At 39.9% G+C, this 19,063-nt stretch overlaps 1 protein-coding gene across 1 annotated transcript in view; it reads left to right on the top strand.

Moving 5' to 3' along the window:
• The first annotated feature begins 2,923 nt into the window (after positions 1–2,923).
• Positions 2,924–19,063, top strand: part of MAP9 (microtubule associated protein 9) — a 93,847-nt gene continuing 77,707 nt past the window's right edge. The window contains exon 1 of the mRNA XM_035892034.1: positions 2,924–3,049. Within this exon, the coding sequence (XP_035747927.1) occupies positions 2,924–3,049 (126 nt within the window). The remainder of the gene's footprint in view (positions 3,050–19,063) is intronic.

The following is a 19,063-nucleotide window of genomic DNA, read 5'->3' on the forward strand; positions in this document are numbered from 1 at the left end:
CATCTGTGAACAATAAAAATCCATGCTCATATTTATAATGTAGCCTCCTCCCCTGCCCATGCCATTAATTTGCATCTTGATATAGTCAGGGATAAAGTAGCATTGCTGACAGCTTTGTCTTCAAAACCAGACTTTTACAGGAGGGTAACACAGAAAAGAACCTGGCCAGATTTCCGGGTACCTTGCAGCAGTGGGAACACCATACTGGGCTCTGTGTTCACAGTCAGAGAAGCTATAAAAATTGTGGTGGATGAGTGGCATTGAGAAGACTTCAATACAGCAGAGTTCTGTTAAAATAGTGACGTTCCTGAGTTCTTGAAGAAGAAAATACCAGCTTGATATAAAAGCAAGTTCTCATCCATTTAAATTGGGGTTTACCATGTTGAAGTCTTTTGTTCAATCAAGAAGACACACCACTTTAACTGTTAGGCCATAGACTCATTGGTCCCCTTGCTCAAGTATCCAACCCCTTGCTCAAAGCCAGTTTAACACTGAATTCAGCCCTAGTTTCTCAGGGCTTTGTCCAGTAAGGCAATGCCATAGCCTTCCTGGGCAGAAAACCTGCTTCAGTGCTTGAGCATCCCTCTGGTGAAAATGCTTTCCCTGTGTTTGGCCAGAACTTTCCCTCCTAATTTCTGACCATTCTTTTTCATCCTCCCATTATGCATCACTGTAAAGAGCTTGGCTCCGTCTTTTCAGTAGTTTTATCATATGTACTGGACAGTTGCTAGCAGCAAAATGGCCTCTTTTCCCATGCTGAACAAACCCAGTTCCTTCAGCCTCCCCTTGTACTTTGTGCTCCACCTCCTGACCATTTTGGTGGCATTCCACTTAACTTTCTGCAGTTTATCAATGTCTTTTTTGTGCAGAGGGAGTTCCAAACTCAATGTGGTATTCCAGCTGTGATCTAACGAGTGCTGAGTAAAGGGGAACAGTCATGTTCCTTGATCAGCTGGATATGTTCTTCTTAATACAGTCCAACTTGCTGTTAGTTTTACCTGCTACCATGGAACACTACTGACCCATATTTAAGTTGCTGTCTACTGGGATTCTCAGGTCCTTTTCAGCAAAGCTGCTAACCAGCTGGGCAGCATCCAGTTTGTGATGATGCAGAGGTGGGAGTTGGTTCATCCCACATACAAGACTTTGCATTTGACCTTTTTTAATTGCATTAATTCTGTGTCTGCCCATTTCTGTAGTCAGTCTGGGTCCCTCTGAATGGCTGCCTTGTCCTTCAGTGTATCATCTCCACTTTGTGTCATCCAAAGTACTGGTGAAGATACAAAGCAGGAGAGTTCACAGGATAGACCCCTGAGGAAATTAATTTGCAACTGGATTTCCAGTAGAGATGGTTAATCACTACCCTCATGACCCAGGCAGTTTTTCACTGATCTAATCATGCATCCACCCAGAAAACTGGGTTCCATCTTGGATACCATGGAAGATGGTGTCAAAATGGCCTTGGTAAAGCCAAGATAGACAGCATACATAGCTATTCACTCATCCACACATCTAGCCATTTTACTGTAGAAGGCAAACAGGTCTACAAAGCATAATTTACTTTTTGTAAATCTCACAGTTAATACTCACGGTCACCTGCTGAGAAGCTTAATTCTTTGACTCCTGATCATCCATGTAAGCACAGACATTACTATTAGTTGTATACCATCTGAGAAGGCTTAGTGGTATCAGTGGGCTCTAAAGGAAAGAAAATTATCATAGAAGAATAGAATAGCCACTCCAGCTACTCCAGCCAGTAAGTCAGCTTCACTTGGGGCCCGACTTAAATGCCTCTATGCAAACGCACATATCATGGAGAATAAGCAATAGGAGTTAGAGACGTGTGCACACCTCCAGAGCTATGATGGCATCATGGAGACCTGGTGGAATGGCTTCTATGAGTGGAGTGTTGGAATGGAAAGATACAGGCTCTTTAGGAAGGACAGACAGTGGAGACAAGAAGAGGATGTCGCCCATTATGTCAATGACCTGCTGGAGTGCATGGAGCTCTGCCTCAGGATGGATGAGGAGCCAACAGAGATCTTATGGGTCAGGATTAAAAGGAGGGCAGGGACAGGTGACATTACAGAGGGGTTCTGCTACAAGCCACCCAACCAGGAAGGCCAAGCGAATGAGGCCCTCTGTAGACAGATAGGAGCAGCCTCACGTTCACAAGCCCTGGTTCTCATGGGGGACTTCAACCACCCTGATATTTCTTGGAGGAACAATACAGCAGGGCATAAGCAATCCAGGAGGTTCCTGGAATGCATTGATGATAACTTCTTTCTCCAAATGATAGAGGACCCAATGAGGAGAGGTGCTATGCTGAACCTTGTTCTCACCAACAAGGAGGGGCTGATGGGAAATGTGAAGCTCAAGTGCAGCCTTGGCTGCAGTGACCATGCAATGGTGCAGTTCAAGATCCTTAGGGCACCAAGGAGGGTGCACAGCAAGCTCACTACCCTGGACATCATGAGAACAGACTTTGGTCTCTTCAGGGATCTGCTTGGTAGAGTACCATGGGATAAAGCCCTGGAGGGTAGAGGGGCCCAAGAAAGCTGGTTAATATTCAAGGATCACCTCCTCCAAGCTCAGAGGTGACACATTCCAACAAAGAGGAAGTCAGGCAAAAATGCCAGGAGGCCTGCATGGATGAATGAGGAGCTCCTGGAAAACTCAAACACAAAACCGAAGCCTACAGAGGGTGAAAGCAAGGACAGGTAGCCTGGGAGGGATACAGAGAAATTGTCCAAGCATCAAGAGATCAGCTTAGGAAAGCTAAAGCCCTGATAGAATTAAATCTGGACAGGGACATCAAGGGCAATGAGAAAAGCTTCTATAGATATGTTGGTGATAAAACGAAGACAAGCGAAAACATGGGCCCTCTCCAGAAGGAAATGGGAGACGTGGTTACCCCCGAGATATGGAGAAGGCTGAGGTACTCAATGACTTTTTTGCCTCACTCTTCACCAGCAAGTGCTCTAGCCACACAACTGAAGTCACAGAAGGCTGGGAGAATGAAGAACTGCCCATTGTAGGAGAAAATCAGGTTTGAGACCATCTAAGGAACCTGAAGGTGCACAAGTCCATGGCACCTGATGAGATTCATCTGCGGGTCCTGAGGGAACTGGTGGATGAAGTTGCTAAGCCACCATCCATCATATTTGAGAAGTCGTGGCAGTCCAATGAAGTTCCCACTGACTGGAAAAGGAGAAACATAACCTCAATTTTTAGAAAGGGAAAAAAGGAAGACCTGGGGAACTACAGGCCAATCAGTCTCACCTCTGTGCCTGGCAAGATCATGGAACAGATCCTCCTGGAAACTACGCTAAGGCACACAGAAAATAAAGAGGCCATTGGTGACAGCCAACATGGCTTGACTAAGGGAAAATTGTGTCTGACAAATTTGGTGGCCTTCACAATGGGGTTACAGCATTAGTCGACAAGGGAAGAGCAACTGATGTCATCTACCTGGACTTGTGCAAAGCATTTGACACTGTCCCACATGACATCCTTGTCTCTAAATTGGAGAGAAATGGATTTGGTGGTTGGACCGCTCGGTAGATAAGGAATTGGCTGGTTGGACACACTCAAAGAGTTGCAGTCAATGGCTCGATATCCAAGCAGAGACCAGTGACATGTGGCATTCCTCAGGGGTTGGCATTGGGGCCAGCACTGTTTAACATCTTTGTCAGCAACATGGACAGTGGGATTGAGTGCACCCTCAGCAAGTTTGCTGACGACACTAAGCTGTGCGGTATGGTTGACGCCCTGAGGGAAGGGATGCCGTCCAGAGGAACCTTGACAGGCTTGAGAGGTGGGTCCATGCAAACCTCATGAAGTCAGCAAGGCCAAGTGCAAGGTCCTGCACATGGGTCAGGCAATCCCAAGCACAAATACAGGCTGGGCGGAGAATGTATTGAAAGCAGCCCTGAGGAGAAGGTCTTGGAGGTGTTGGTTGACGAGAAGCTCAACATGACCCAGCAATGTGTGCTTGCAGCCCAGAAAGCCAGAAAGGGAGATGATTCTCCCCCTCTACTCTGCTCTTGTGAGATCCCACCTGGAATACTGTGTTCAGCTCTGGGGCGCCCAACATAAGAAGGACATGGACCTGTTGGAGTTAGTCCAGAGGAGGGCCACGAAGATGATCAGGGGACTGGAGCACCTCTCCTGTGAAGACAGGCTGAGAGAGCTGGGGTTGTTCAGCCTGGAGAACAGAAGGCTCCGTGGAGACCTTATAGCAGCCTTCCAGTATCTGAAGGGGGCCTACAAGAAAGCTGGAGAGGGACTTATTACAAGAGCATGTAGTGATAGGACAGGGGGTAATCACTTTAAACTGAAAGAGGGTAGATTTATATTGGACATGATGAAGAAATTCTTCACTATGGAGGTGGTGAGGCAGTGGAACAGGTTGCCCAGAGAAGTTGTGGATGCCCTATCCCTGGGCCAGGCTGGACGGTGCTTTGAGCAACCTGGTCTAGTGGAAGGTGTTCTTGCCCGTGGAAGAGGAGGTGGAACTAGATGATCTGTAAGGTCCCTTCCAACCCAAACCTTTCTATGATTGATTCTATGAGAATAATTCAGGTTAGACAAAACTACCAGAAATCATCTATTGCAACCCTGCCCTCCCCTACTAAAGCAGGTCAACTTCAAAGTTAGATCAGGTTTCTCAGGGCTTTGTCCAGATGAATTTTGAACACCTCTAGAGATGGAGATTCCACAACTTTTATGGGCAACCTGTTTCAGAGTTTGCCGGCTCTCACCGTGAGAGGATTTTTTTTCTTATAACTAATTGGAATTTTGATTGCTGCAACTTTTGATCATTGCCTTTTTTTCAAATCAGTTTATTATAAAATGGCCAACAGCTAGGTAACAAAAAATGCTGAACATGGGGCAGTGTCTGAAAGCCACAGCTTTAGACTCTCAGCTCCTAGAGTTGAGGGTTGGAAGGTTCATATGAGATCCACAGCTCAGATTCCTCTTACAGGAGGTCTCCCTCCATCTTTCAAAGTGGGGGTTTCTCTACATAATTTTGAAACAGTTTGTGGGGCCAAACACTTGGAAAGAATGTGAAAGTCTTGGTGCGTTCTCTGCCTATGGACTTGAAATACATGCCTGTGAGAAGACTACCCCAATTGTTAGGCTGTATTAATTCAAAGAGTTTATAGAATCATTTAGGTTGGAAAAGACCTTTAAGATCACCAATTTAATTCTCACTGATTCAGAAGAAAGGAGGCAGCATGCCTCTACAGCATAAAGGATAGGACTGTTATTTAAGAAGTGAAGTTGAATTTTGATTCTGCTCCTGGGACTACTTCTGCAGTTTTATGAAAAGATCATGTATTCTAGTCCTGGAGGTCTGTTCAACTGTTACAATTGATTTTATATCAGATGCTCTTGGACAAAAAGTAGATTCTTAACTCCCTCAGTATGGCGTTTAGACAAGGGAGTTCTGTACAGTACGTACCTATTTGAAACGGCAATAGCATAAAAGTATTTTTCATGGTTGTTTGGAAACATTGCACTTTATGATAATTTTCTTCCATTAGACACACATCATTTTCATGAAGTGGTTTCATTTCTTTTCTTTCCTCCCTCCTGCTTGGCTAATGTTTGTCATTTTGCAAGTCCATCCCAACCACTCTTCATCTCAAAGAGGGTAGGAATCCTTCTTGTCAGTTTATCTTACACAAACCATCAACCTTTCTGTTTCTATTCCCAATTCTAGCTATGCATCATTGTCTAATATAGCTTTCTTTTATATTGGAAAATATCATCCATCTGTCTGAATGGGGGAAAAAGGACCTGAGGGTCCACACATCTGAACATTTTTTTAATCTCAGATGACTTATTAAGATCCCATAACACTATCATCTGTCTGAATCCATATGTGAGTTGACAGCTATACAGTATTTAAGATACTTCTAAGAGACTTGCCTAGTTTTTTCTGTCTCTGCAACTGAACTGCTTTGTGTAATGGTCAATTTTTGCTATAAATCTGATCAGAAATTATATTTTCACCAGTTCAACCCTACTGGAGCAAATTTCCCAGACATACTCACTTTTTACTGATGTGATTCTTAGCCCAGTGTTATTACAGACTGTGTCTTTCAGGGCTCAGCTAGACCATCCACTAGCTAATATTTAAACAAAAAATTAGAGCCATTACTTACCCTTGACAACCCGTACCAAACAATCAAAAGGTCATCCTGACATTGTACACCCCCACTAGAAAAGATAAACTGTTCCGGAATATTGTGCGGAAGATCTGCTTCTACTCTTGCTATTTTACACCATTGGAATTGGCCAGAGACTTTGCTATCACTTCTTGTAATCTCTCTTCAGTACATATGATAGAAGCCGTACTTGCTACTGCAGTGTCAGGGGTTATTCCTTAATGTCTGTCCAGATAGGAATTTCTCCCAGTCTTTTCCTTCAGGGTGGGGTTTTTTTTTAGCAACCAATTTCTAAATTTAATGTCTAACTGGCTCACCAGTCAAATGATTTAAATGGCATAACTATTTCTTCTTATTTTCTGTGATATTTGACCACTTATCTATTGCCTAACTTTAAAGTGTTTACTTTTGTCAAAACTCTTATTTACTTAAATCATTGGCTGGGCCATACAGCTGGCCCCTCTGGTTCATGGTCTTTCTCATTTGCATGTTGCAGATTCAACAAAGAGTACACTTTATCTGGCAGAAGTTCCCCATTCAAACAGTAGGAACAATGATGCTGTTTAGTTTATATTGATATTATGAGGGCTGAGAAAAGAGAGAGACGCATTTTTTCATATTTTTAATAATTTTAAAATCTGTTTTTTTAAAAAGTAATGGTCTCATTCTGTTCCTTTACACAAAACATAGTGCCTTTCATTTTGCTGGTAAACCTTTAGAGATAAGAGCCTCTATGTTTTCAAATAAAAATTACATGACTCTCATGATCTTTGCCACTCACTTCCCAGTTCTACTAATTGGAACATGGCCAGAATTTAGCTCTCGAATTTCAACTGCATTTGTAACCCAATCATTTCTCTTATGCGTATCAAATTTTCTAGTGTTAAGAACAGTTATTATTCCTTTTTAGCATTTATCCTGATACATACCAGCAGAGGCACCAACAGTGCCGCCTTTACTTGCTGGTTCAGAGCCATAGTAACTAGTGAGCTTTATGATCAGGAAGTAATTTTATGACAAAACTCTGTCGTCTTTAGTTCTCATTCTAGTTCCAGAAAACCTTTCACCCAGTTTGAACTGGGCAAACTCATATTCACGTAGTGTGTCTGACAGGGAGAGACTGCTGTGTGTCTATCCCGAGGGTAGATGCTACTGAACTGTGCATTTACACATTGTTTTTACAGATGAGGGAATGCTACCTGTCCTACATAAATGCAGGGAATGAAAAGCGATGTCAAATACTTCTTTTCTTCTATTTTGTCTGTTTAAATGCAAACTGAAAAACAGGTAAATATTAGTTTGAGTACTATAACTCTGTAACCCCAGTTGCTTAGCTGGAAATCATGACTGATAGATGATCTAGTTTCTTTCTGGTCATTTGGCAGCATGTAATTTGGAAGTGGAATAACTGTAAATTTTTATACGGTAATTTTAAAAAGATTCTCCAAGCACACACCTACCAGCCATGCTTGCCTGTCTTATGCAGGATCAGTGCCTTGGGGAAACTCAGACCAAATACACTCTTCCTTACATAATGGACCAGAAGGAAAAATGTGGAATTATCCTCCATCTATGTAAATTCCTAGAAGTGGAAACAGGAAAGAGCATTACACTTTTAGTACCTGTTCTTTCCTGTGTTTGTAGAATTCCCTAATTCAAGTATCAAGGCCTATCAGAGAAGAGCAAGGTGGGACCAGATAGAGCAGGCTTCATCAGCTCCTTTTGTATTGCGGTCCCTCTGCCTCCACAATAGTAGAAAAGCTAGGGTTTTATAAACTCTCATCCATAGCGAAAGGATCCTTTCCAACAATCTGCTCGGTATTTCTGTGATGAGGCCAAGAGTCTGTAAGCAGCATTGAACAAAAATCCTTATGATACTTAGAGAAAAGCTCTCACTGTCACATCAGGCAGAAATGGTGCTGTCTCCTGGCTGTGCTGGTAATTAACTGATCTCAGAAACTGGACAAAGGCTGAAGTAGAACTACAGAAAAAAAAACCAGTTTACTGCTGGGGTGTGAATGTTTTAGAGAACTGGCCATTGCAAGAACGGTCTTTACAGAAAGTATTTCTTCCCAGACCAGTTAAGGGTCTCTGCTCCAGCACTTTTCAAATTGTTTCTGCCTGCTATCACAGCCACAGCTGAAATAACTATATTTCTCCCTTGGTTCCTGAAAGAAATGGCATTTCTCCTATATACAGGATTCCAGTTTACCTACAGTGACTTGCAGAATTTAACTGCAATTCTGTGCTGCTTTCTTTCTCATTTATTCCTTAAAAATAATAGAGGGAGAATACAGCCTAGTAATTTATAGTTAGTTCAGTAAATAACATTATATGTGAGCAAACCTTGTAAGTGCTTTCTCCTTTCTCTGCCTCTCTGTGACAGTTGTCCAGCTTTGCTGTAAGTAATCACCCTCAAAATCCCGCTCCAACTGATGTGACAAACTTCACCTTGTGGTCAGCCACAGCAGTGGCTTGTCACGGGATTCATTTATGTCAAGTGTAGGACTGGTATGTGCAGAAATGGGATTTCAGTCTGGAACTATTCCCTAGATGAGCACACCAAATGTGAGGCTCGTGAGGTTATATTAAACTTCCCACCCAAATTACCATGACAGGGAAAACTGCACCTCTGATTTGAGGGTAAAGAAAGGAGGTCAGACTATCTTCTACGTGGTGTTAACGTAGCACTGTAATAACTGTTACAGAAGAACTTAGGCGGAATATTCAATGGAAAGGATAGGAGAATAAGAAACATGTTAAGGAGAAAAACTGTACTTGTTTTCCCTGCATAAGAGGAAATAAATTTTTCTATCAGAGAGACATATATCTTGCCAAATGTCTTATTTGGTCGGATAATTAATGTGGTCTATCTGGCCACCAATCACAGTTCTTAATGTATTTTTCTTGATAACCTCTCTGTGAGAGAAGAAAGTGTTGCCACCCCATTACTGCAGAGGAAGAACTGGGGCATAAAGAAAACGTGTCTTGTTCAAGATCACATTCAGTGTCTGTCATCCAGGGCACTTGAAGTCATTGCCTGTGATGTAATTCATTACCAAGGCAAGGGGGCAACAGTAGTGGCATCATTACTTAAAATTTTATTTTGTTTTAAAATTAAATTTCTGCTGCTTTTTAGATTTTGTACTTATTTATCTCAGGCCACATGTAATAGGAAACTTCAAAGACTTGCAGTCTTCTGGCTGAAAATATACAACTGAATAACTATTTATTTGTTACAAGTAACTACTAAATATCTTAACCTTTTTCTCAAAATTATTGCTGTCAAGCCTGTTTATGACTTCCTCCTTTGCAGGTGATGGCAAAAGAGAGCTTTTTTCCTTTGGCTACCCAATGATAACCCATGATGGATGCAAAAAAAAAGAGAAAAAAGCAAATTCTACTTGCACCCTGTGTACTAATGTACATTTAAAAATGTAGGAAAGAAAAGCAGCAGTAGAAAGTGTTTTAAGGATTTCCCCCTTCCTCCAAATAACAGTGTATTTTCACAAACCTCATCTCCAAATATGGTTTGTTAGATTTATTACTACGTGATTTATTCCTTTACAACACTTCAGGATATTTAAAAGTTTGCAGGACGTATTGATGGATGTGCACCTCTGGGATGCCGTCTGTCTTGAAAAGTAGCAGCTGCAAAGATCACTCTGGCTTTTTGCACTGAATGGGAGTGAAGGGACCAAATGAACTATGTTGGTTAGATGGGATTTATTGATGTGCCAAAGGATCACTTCAAATTCTGTGCTCTCTTTTTCATGCATGCTTTAAATTACAAATATATCTCCTGTGTGTTTTTAGAGCAGCACGGGGTAGTTGGGCTATTTCCTTTTTGGCATGACTGGAAAGGCAAAGCAGTTTTTGCTTATGTAGAAACCCAGAAAAATCTCAGTGTTGTCAAGCTCAGTTAAAGTAGAAGCCCAATTCTTGCCTCTGGTAAGAGCAAAGAGCTTCTGCTCCTGTGCACTCACTAACATGAATAGCACTGAGCCCATGGGTTAACGGTGTCTGGATGGAACTAACTGAAAAATCACCTCCTGCATACGAGCCTTTATTGTTTTTACTTAAAACCAACACTGGCCACTGAAACAGTGCCTTATGTGAAACGCGGGTGAGTGCCTTCAGCTTTAGAGGACTAGTGTAAAGTGGGATCTAAAAACATTCTACACATTGCTTGTGCTCTCTAAGGTCTGTCTCCCTCTCATTTTAGTTTCTTGGGTTTGTATGGTTCTCAGAACAATATCCTATTTTAGACATATTAGACTTCTGGCATACAGATGCAAATAAAAACAGCCATACTTTTGAGTTTGCTACCCTACCTTGCTGGCAAATGGACTTTGTTGGAAGAAATGTAAGTGTTAGTTGATATGAAATAAATATAAGAGATTTTTGGAGCTATGAAATGTGGGGAGGCTTTGTGAATCTGAAAGAGCCAGGAACTGTCAATTATTCATTTCCACGGGACTCCTACTTCAGACAAGATGTGAAGGTTAATCCATTATGAAACTTTTTTCTCCTTTTCTAAATGGTATCTAAAGACTAAAACGATCATCAGTAACTCATTTTGTGTGGGTAGTAGAGGAGGAGAATTTTTTTAAGTCAAGTATAAACTCCTACATATAGTGTTATTAGGAAGGTTAAATACATAGTGACTTTCCAGGTACAAGCAACCGCCAAGAAGAAAAATGGAATGTCGTTTCAGAATATGTCTTTTGCTTTCATTTAAGGGAGTGGGGTTATTCAAAGTCATAAAACAAGAAGTAACTTGCTTTTCAGCTTCTCAGAAAAGATCATTTGCTCTCAAAACAAGCCCATCTTTTAACTGTGGATAAGGCTTTCACGTTTGTTGAATTAAAGGAGAACAATTGCCTCACGCTTGCCTTGCTCATCAGTTTGTCTTGAGGCCACTAATAACTGTACAACAGGTTGAATCTCCACTGAGGGCTACTGTTCATTTCCCTGAAGTAAAGAATTGGCAACAATTGTGGTTGATCTGTGTATACTGAATCGCCATAATACTCTAATTCTCCTCTGTTGGTGTTTGGTCTCCTTATGGGACAGTCATCCCAATGAATAAGTACCTTTTTTTTCTTTTAATTTCTTATTGTCCTTCACAGGCTTAATTTCAAATAGATAAAAACTTAATGATAGCCTATATTTGCATGTTTTTGGAACACATAACAAAGACCATTAAGTGGATGTTGCAGTTACAAAAAATACTTACAAAAAAAATAATAAGTATTCCACAAACTTCTATGGGAGTGGAGAAGATGGGGAAGCTACATTCGGTTTTAAACTTAAATGTGTGTCATTTATCTCCAGATAAATGACAACAGATAATTGTCAAATTTTATGGGGTTTGGCTGTCTGATTATTTATATTACAGATGTATAGACAATTATTATATATAGTTGTTTTTCTGTCTGATTATTTAGTAGATTTATAAAGCTTCATTTACTGCAGTCATTGTCTTACTCAATTAGGTACCTGAAATTCTGTTAATATTTGAGCTGCAAGCTCATGAACCAAAATAAACATACCTTATATCTAGAAAAAAAGACAAAGTGAGACTGTTTATGCAGAACAGTTTAAAATAAGACTTAATTGTATTATGAAGTTACTTTAACATTTATGTAAATTTTGCAATTTTTAGAGGAACTATTTTTTACTTTTCCCAAAGTAGGATCCCACTTAGCTTCAACACAAACATAAATCACAATTCATACTATCATTTTGTGGAATTTTCATACAAAAGTGTTAAAAAATGCAGACTATTTGCATTTTCGGTTTCACATGGCAATGCGATCTGTTACCTAATCTCCACGTTTGGGAATAAATAGAAGACAAGCAGGCAGAGATAAATAGATTCTTCAAAGTAATTGAAGGGCATTTGGAAGTGAGAATACAATTCTCTTCTATCTCGTTATAATTAAATTTCATTGTATATTGCTGTGTTCAGAACCTTCCTGGGGAGAGAGCGTAATAGGCTGAGACGTGAGGATAGGGCCCTTTCAGTGGTCCTGTATTCTACAACTGTTTCACAACAAAGGAAAACTTTCTGCACCAACTGCATGCCTCAGCCTTTCGGACTAAATATCCTTGGTTCTGTTCTTACTAATGGTAAGCTCCTCCTTGCAACTTACACAAGCCTTAAGAAGCGAAGTTGCCACATCCTATCAAACTGATAGTGTCCAAGTAGGTTTGAAATGAAACAAAGCAAATGCATCTGCGTCTGTGCTGTTGGCTGACCAGCTTCATATAAGCCAAGTATTCATGGTTTAGGTGGAAGTGATTTCACTTTATCATTGTTCTTAATGCCAGAAACTGTTCCAAGAACTGAGGGCAAAACTGCAGTACCACTGAGAACCTAGGTAGATTGATGGTTTGAGAATATTTTATTCTTCTTCAGTGTTAGTTTTCATGTGAGCCTGGTCAGTGCGTTCCTTGTTAATACTGCATTATTCTAAATTCTTTGTCCAGCAATGGCTTTTCATTATGAACTTCTGACCTAATTTTGTATAATAATATAAATGTATAATAATAAACATAATCCAATGTTATGTATTTTTTTCATGTCTTCTGTGGTCTATACTGCTGTATTACTAAGTTACCTACATGAATAATTGCCCTACTTTAGTCCTATTATCTTTGTCATGTTTGGGTGGAAAATGTCAAGTAAAGTGGCAGAAGCAGCCTGCTCTGCAGAAATTATAGCACTGTACTCAACTATAGTAGCATAATGAAGTGGTTCAGAGCAACTTGCCAAAATCTCTAACTTCTATTCTTATGTCTAGTAGGTCTGTTCTGGCAGTAAATTTCAGAGAGACAAACTACCTTTCCTTTTTCTCTTTGCAGAGATGTCCAGACAGCTAGAGACTTATTGTGCCCTCTGGGCTGCTCTCAATTAGTCTCAGTGGTTCCATTAAGATTGACTTGATTTTTTTTCTGAGTTTCAAAAGCTTGACATTTTCAAGTTTGAATTTCTTTTTGAATTTTAAAACAATGACATAAATTCAAGATCATCTGTGGCAGTTGCACAAAATAAATCACAAATCGAAAAACTGGTTCACAAAATCATTATTTTGCAAGAAAAAAAGCCTTGATGATTCTCCTCTATCAAACAATCAAATTTTTCAGGAAACAGAGAAATAGTACATGCAGTATAGCAAAGGCAATGGAACATCTGGAAATATTTTTTCACTAATATTTTCAGGGAACTAATGCTCATAAAAATACTTACAAAGTATTGGGGTCAACTCTTATTCTGTGAAGGGACAGAACCTGAACTGATGAAAAGTATGAGCAGGTGGAGCTGCAATCCTGGAGTTTATGCCAGATATAAACATACTCTCTGTCCTGGTTTTGGCTGGGACAGAGTTAATTTTATTCCTAGTAGCTTGCATAGTGCTGTGTTTTGGATTTAGAATGAGAAGAAAGTTGATAACTTACTGATGGTTTAGTTGTTGCTGAGCAGTGCTCACACTAAGTCAAGGACTTCTCAGCTTCCCCTGCTCTGCCAGGGGCACAAGAAGCTGGGAGGAGGCACAGCCAGGACAGCTGACCCCAACTGGCCCAAGGGGTATGCCAGACCATAGGATGTCATGCTCAGTATATAAGCTGGGAGAAGAAGGAAGGGGGGGACATTCAGAGTGATGACATTTGTCTTCCCAAGTACCCATTACGCGTGATGGAGCCCTGCTTTCCTGGGGATGGCTGCACACCTGCCTGCTGGTGGGAAGCAGTGAATGAATTCCTGGCTTTGCTTTGCTTGTGCATGTGGCCCTTGCTTTCCCTGTTAAACTGTCTTTGTCTCAACCCATGAGTTTTCTCACTTTTACTCTTCTGATTCTCTCCCCCATCGCACCAGAGGGGAGTAAGCGAGTGGCCGTGTGGGGCTGAGCGGCTCGCTGGGGTTAAACCACAACATTCTCTCAAGTGTATTTAGCTGACTTTTATGCCAATTTCTGGGGTGAGTACAATTGTTCGTGTTGATGAGGATCTGAACCTCGAAAATCTCATTTAAAAGCACAGGTGGTTGTTCATGGTTGCTGTCTGCATCCAGTGTACCGTACTGAATCAACTCTAATTGACAAGAGAAGGCTGATGCACCTTAATGAGCATTTGCTATTGCCAGAAAGAGTTTTCCAACTCTTGATTAAATTAATTTAGGTGACACTGCTGCTAGTGATAACAGATGCTGATTTTCACCAGAGCTGACACATTGATCCATAATCATAACATTACCTTGTCTAGTTAGAAGATGCTTCTTTGAAAAAATGCACTTATATATATGTTCAATTTAATGCTGAACTTTTTATTGGCATTCAGTGTGTAACAGCATAACCTTTTGTAATGGGCAAAGAAGCAGCATATGAAATTTCTTCTAGACAGTGAAAAATTACTGTATTTTCTTTCCCATTGATCCTTCCTTTCGATGAATTGCCGTGAACAACAGGAGCTGGGAGGTGCCTCTGGTATAAGATTCTGTCACAGCTGTGACATGGGGAAACAGCACTGAAATGGTGTGATGCTGTATGACCCGTGTGAATATGAATATGAACTTTTGAAGTTTACCAGGATCTGTGAGTTTGAGGATGCACATACTGTGCCTAGTTTCACTGGATCAAAGCTTTGTCCTGCTCCTTGGAGAACTCAGAAGAAACACAACAGAAATCCTCAAGCAATTTTCCCTTCCCTCTGCTCCTGTTCATGCTCTCTAGAAGAGAGGAGTTGATCCAACTGTTTATTTTGGAGCCAAATGTAAAGCTGCATATTACCAAAACCATCAAAGGGGATTTCCAGTACAAATTTGGAAATTCAACAGCTCTTCATCTTTAGGAAATCAGTTTTTTTGATGACTAACTGAACCAAAGTATCTAAAAATTAGAAATTTTTGAGATATGTCTAAGGGGCTTTATTCCTTGGCTTACTGGGAGAATTTTGACAGAAAACATATAATTGTTCAGTGACTCTCAGTATGTCTTTTCTCCTTATTTAGATACAACTATTTTCTTAGATTTTTTTTTTCTGAAGCCTATGAACCGTAAAGATGACAAACTCACTGAAAATTTAAAAGAGCATGAAATTTATACAAAATAGAAGCTCAGAATGAAAATCATTGCCTGGAATAAACACTGTAACATGTAAACATAGTAAAACAAAATTGTTGGCGATTGCCGGAATACCCATCCTCAGTACATTGCTCTACCTTAAGACACAGCAATCCATCTATTATTTTAGATAAAAAAACGTATAATTGTGTGTCCATGTGAACTGTTAGTGTATATGAAAAGTATGCTTGATGTCACAATTTTCCATTTTTTAAAAAATATTTAGGGATTTTTAGTTATAGTGTTTTTTAACATACAGCTTGATTTTCAAAGCTGAGTAGTGGTACTTTTCCTTTTTACCTAATCTTCAGAAATGAAAGTAGTGAGTACTAAGCAGAAGAAAAATAAATTAACACTTTTAAAAAAGAGAAACAATAAAAGAAAGAAACTAAATAATTTATACTATATCTACATAACAAGCACTATTGACAAATAGAACACAAAAATAATTTGTACTGACTTTGCTTCTAATTCCAAAATAAAATAAAAATAGATGTGATCACTGCAAAATAATTAAAAGGAAATGTTTACTAAGGGCATTGAAAGCCCAACAATAATATTGTGCAATAGGAGATATAATTAAGTGTCCCGGTGTAAGAACGATTTTTGCTTCAGTAGACTGTTTGCACTGATGAATTCCCTATATGAGTGCTACAGTGCTATTATCTCTTAATTTAGTTATCTTAGGTTTAAAACCCGATTCCAGCACAAACATACAGACATAGAGTAATCCATAAAATGGACTCTGCTGGTTAAAGAGCAGAGATGGATTCTTTAGCTAATTTTTTGGGGGCAGAAGCAATTTTTTTAAATAAAAATCTGTTCAGCAAATAAAAGAATTGAATGAGCCTGCAGGCATGTTTCTGCAAGTCCCCTCACCACATATATCCTGATATGGCACGCAGATGAGTAAGACTGTATGTAAAGTGGAAGATTTAACCTCTTTGCACTTTCAAACCAGCTGTGGGGCAGGAGAGAGAGCTCGGAATCGCAGTCTCTGAAATCTTCCTGCCATGCTGAGGGCCAAATGGAGGCAGAAAAGAAAAGCTGCAATGCATGGTTGAGAAAACGAAGTAGGATCAGATTTACTGGGACAAGAGGAAAAAAACCCAACTTCAGAAACAAAGGGAGCCTGTACAAGAAGGGAATAAAGACTTCATATAAACCAAAGTGGAAACCAGCTGCTAATACGTAAGTTCAAAAATGTTACAGAAAGCTTTTTTCAGGAAAAAAAAAAAAGAATGGAAGAAAAACATCAAACATGAAAGAATTCACCATTTGAGATGATGAATGCTCTAGGGATTAAATCAAAAGTGTTCTTCTAACTTTTACTAAAAGGGGTGGTCCAAAGTGTGAAGTTTTTGTACATGATGTAGAGGCTACTGGAAGACACCATATCAGAAAGTCTTATCAGGTGCATGCTGCCTATCCTAAAAGAATAAAATTAGGATAGCTACACTGAAGCTAAAGGGAAGTTATTAAGAACAAGAAGGCTGCCTTCATAAAGTTGAAGTCCTGTCCAACTGAGAGTATCAGACAAGGCCACAAGCACTGGCAGGATAAATGTGAAAGGATGCCAAAGTAGATTTTGAGAAAAAACTTGAGAAGACATAAAAAGTAATAATAAATTCTTTTTCAAAAACGTCAGTGGCAGAAAGCTTGCCAGAGAAGCATGAGAGCCAATAGATAAGCAAGGCATAAAAGCATTCGCCATGGACAAACTTAGGGAAGTTTCCACACTGAAACCCTTCTTTTTGGAGGAGGTGTTGGAGAATCTGTCACAAACTGAAGTGTCAGTGGAACAGATTATAGAACAAATTGACAGAATACTCAAACCACCAGGACTGGATGGCACATGCCCAAGTTCTAAAGGAATGTGAACATGAAAAGGCTGAACTACTAGCCATATCTTCTCACTTAAAGCCACCTCAATGTAAGGTGGTGATCGGAAGGGCAAGATGACTTTTTAAAAAGGGATCCAGGGTATAACACAAAAGTGCAGAGACAGATCTAGGCTTTAGAACAGCTTCAGCATGATGCATAATTAACTAGATCAGAGCTACCCTGCCTGGAAAAGAGGCAATTGATGTGCCAATATGCAGAAAGGAGCATGTTACAGAAAGCATCAAAAGTTGTTCTCCATCTTTTCTAATGCTTGAATGAGGATCAAATGAAATTATCAAATTAAACTAGCTAGTGGCAGATTCAAAAGAAAAAAGAGTGAGTCTTCAATGTTTACTCAAGTTACAAAGCCCCTTGTCACAGAGTTGGGCAGTTTTACGTCCAGATTTGGTAGAGATTTTCATTGATTGAAAAGTCCTTGGGTGAGAGCAAAGAGAAAGATCAGGGGTTAGGAGACAAAGATTTACAGAAAAGGATTGAAGTCATGTTGTTTTAAATTAAAAGGAGATCACTGAAGGAGGACAGAAGTTTTCAAGTACCTGAAAGGCAAATAGTTAAGGAACTGTTCTCCATGTCCTCCTAGGACAAAAAGGAACAGATTTCAGTCTGGAAACTAGTTAATAGCGAAATAAATTTCTAATGGTAGGGAAGCACTAGAAGAGATCCCCTGGAGATCCATTAGACTCTCTACCCTTCGAGGGCTTTCACAGAACTGACAGAAATCTTGGGTGATGCTACACTGAGATGAGGATAATCTCTAGTGCTTATTAAGGGATATTCTAATCTTATATCTGTTCTGTTGCTCCTTTCCTCTCCTTGAAGTAAGAGACAAAACATTACTTCTCCCTTTACTTTGGCTTTTTATTACCATTCTTTCATGCTTCCTGTCCATTTGTCTAAGTCAGTGTCATACATTGTAACTCATTACTACCCAGATCTGAAAAAGTATGTGTGATCTGTTGAGCATACTGTAAGATAACTGTTAGCCATGACTGACAGATGCAATTCTTGCAATCTAAACTATGCAGGAAAGGAGGACTAAAAAAGGGATCCTCCAAATCAATTTAAATGGTAAGGAAGTGTATGCTAGTCAGACAAGTGGTTTGACTGGCTAACTCTTGTATGATTTTGCAGTGATTTGGGCATGCTTTAATAAAATAGTATATTTCCACGCAAAAAATCCCCAACCCAAAGCAAAGTGCAGTATAACAATCAATTTGCAGTATATCAATCATATCTTATCTGTTTTCTTACCCCAGGACTTCTATTTCTGCACCAAGCAGTCTCAGGTAGCACCATGTGGTGCTCTAAAGCAATGAGCCCATGCTTTATTACACTAGGTCTGATGTAGCTTTAGAAAGCAGGTAACAATATGAGCATAAGAATATTTTGAACAAAGCATTTAAAATTTTGGCCTGAGATTTACTTTTTTTTTTAATGCCAAAAAATATTTCTTAATTTAGGTCCCTAAAAAAATAGATTTGCTTTCAAATATCCTGGATTTGATAGACCATGGAAGACCATGACAGACCCATAGTGTGGGGTGAAGCCAAACCAGGCACTTCTGATCTAGGTGTCTAAATATGGCTTTAACTGCCTCTCCTGAGGCACCCAAATTTGAAAACGATTGGCTGCAATCCCCGCTGGAGCAGCTCACACCATTCTCTACATGGTCTGTGTGCGTGGTTCTAGTAGCAATTGTTTTAATTGGAAAGAGTTTAGTTTTCATTTTTTCTGAGAAAAAACTGGCCAGTCCCAATTATGGAAACAAATCTTCAACATAAAACTTCTTAAAAAAACAGAAATTCTCCTGGGGAAGTCACAGGCAGGGCAAAACTGGCTTTTCCAGAAGAGCTGACA

The sequence above is a fragment of the Egretta garzetta genome, unplaced genomic scaffold (assembly GCF_000687185.1).
Source record: "Egretta garzetta isolate BGI_Z169 unplaced genomic scaffold, ASM68718v1 scaffold114, whole genome shotgun sequence".
Classification (NCBI taxonomy): domain Eukaryota; kingdom Metazoa; phylum Chordata; class Aves; order Pelecaniformes; family Ardeidae; genus Egretta; species Egretta garzetta.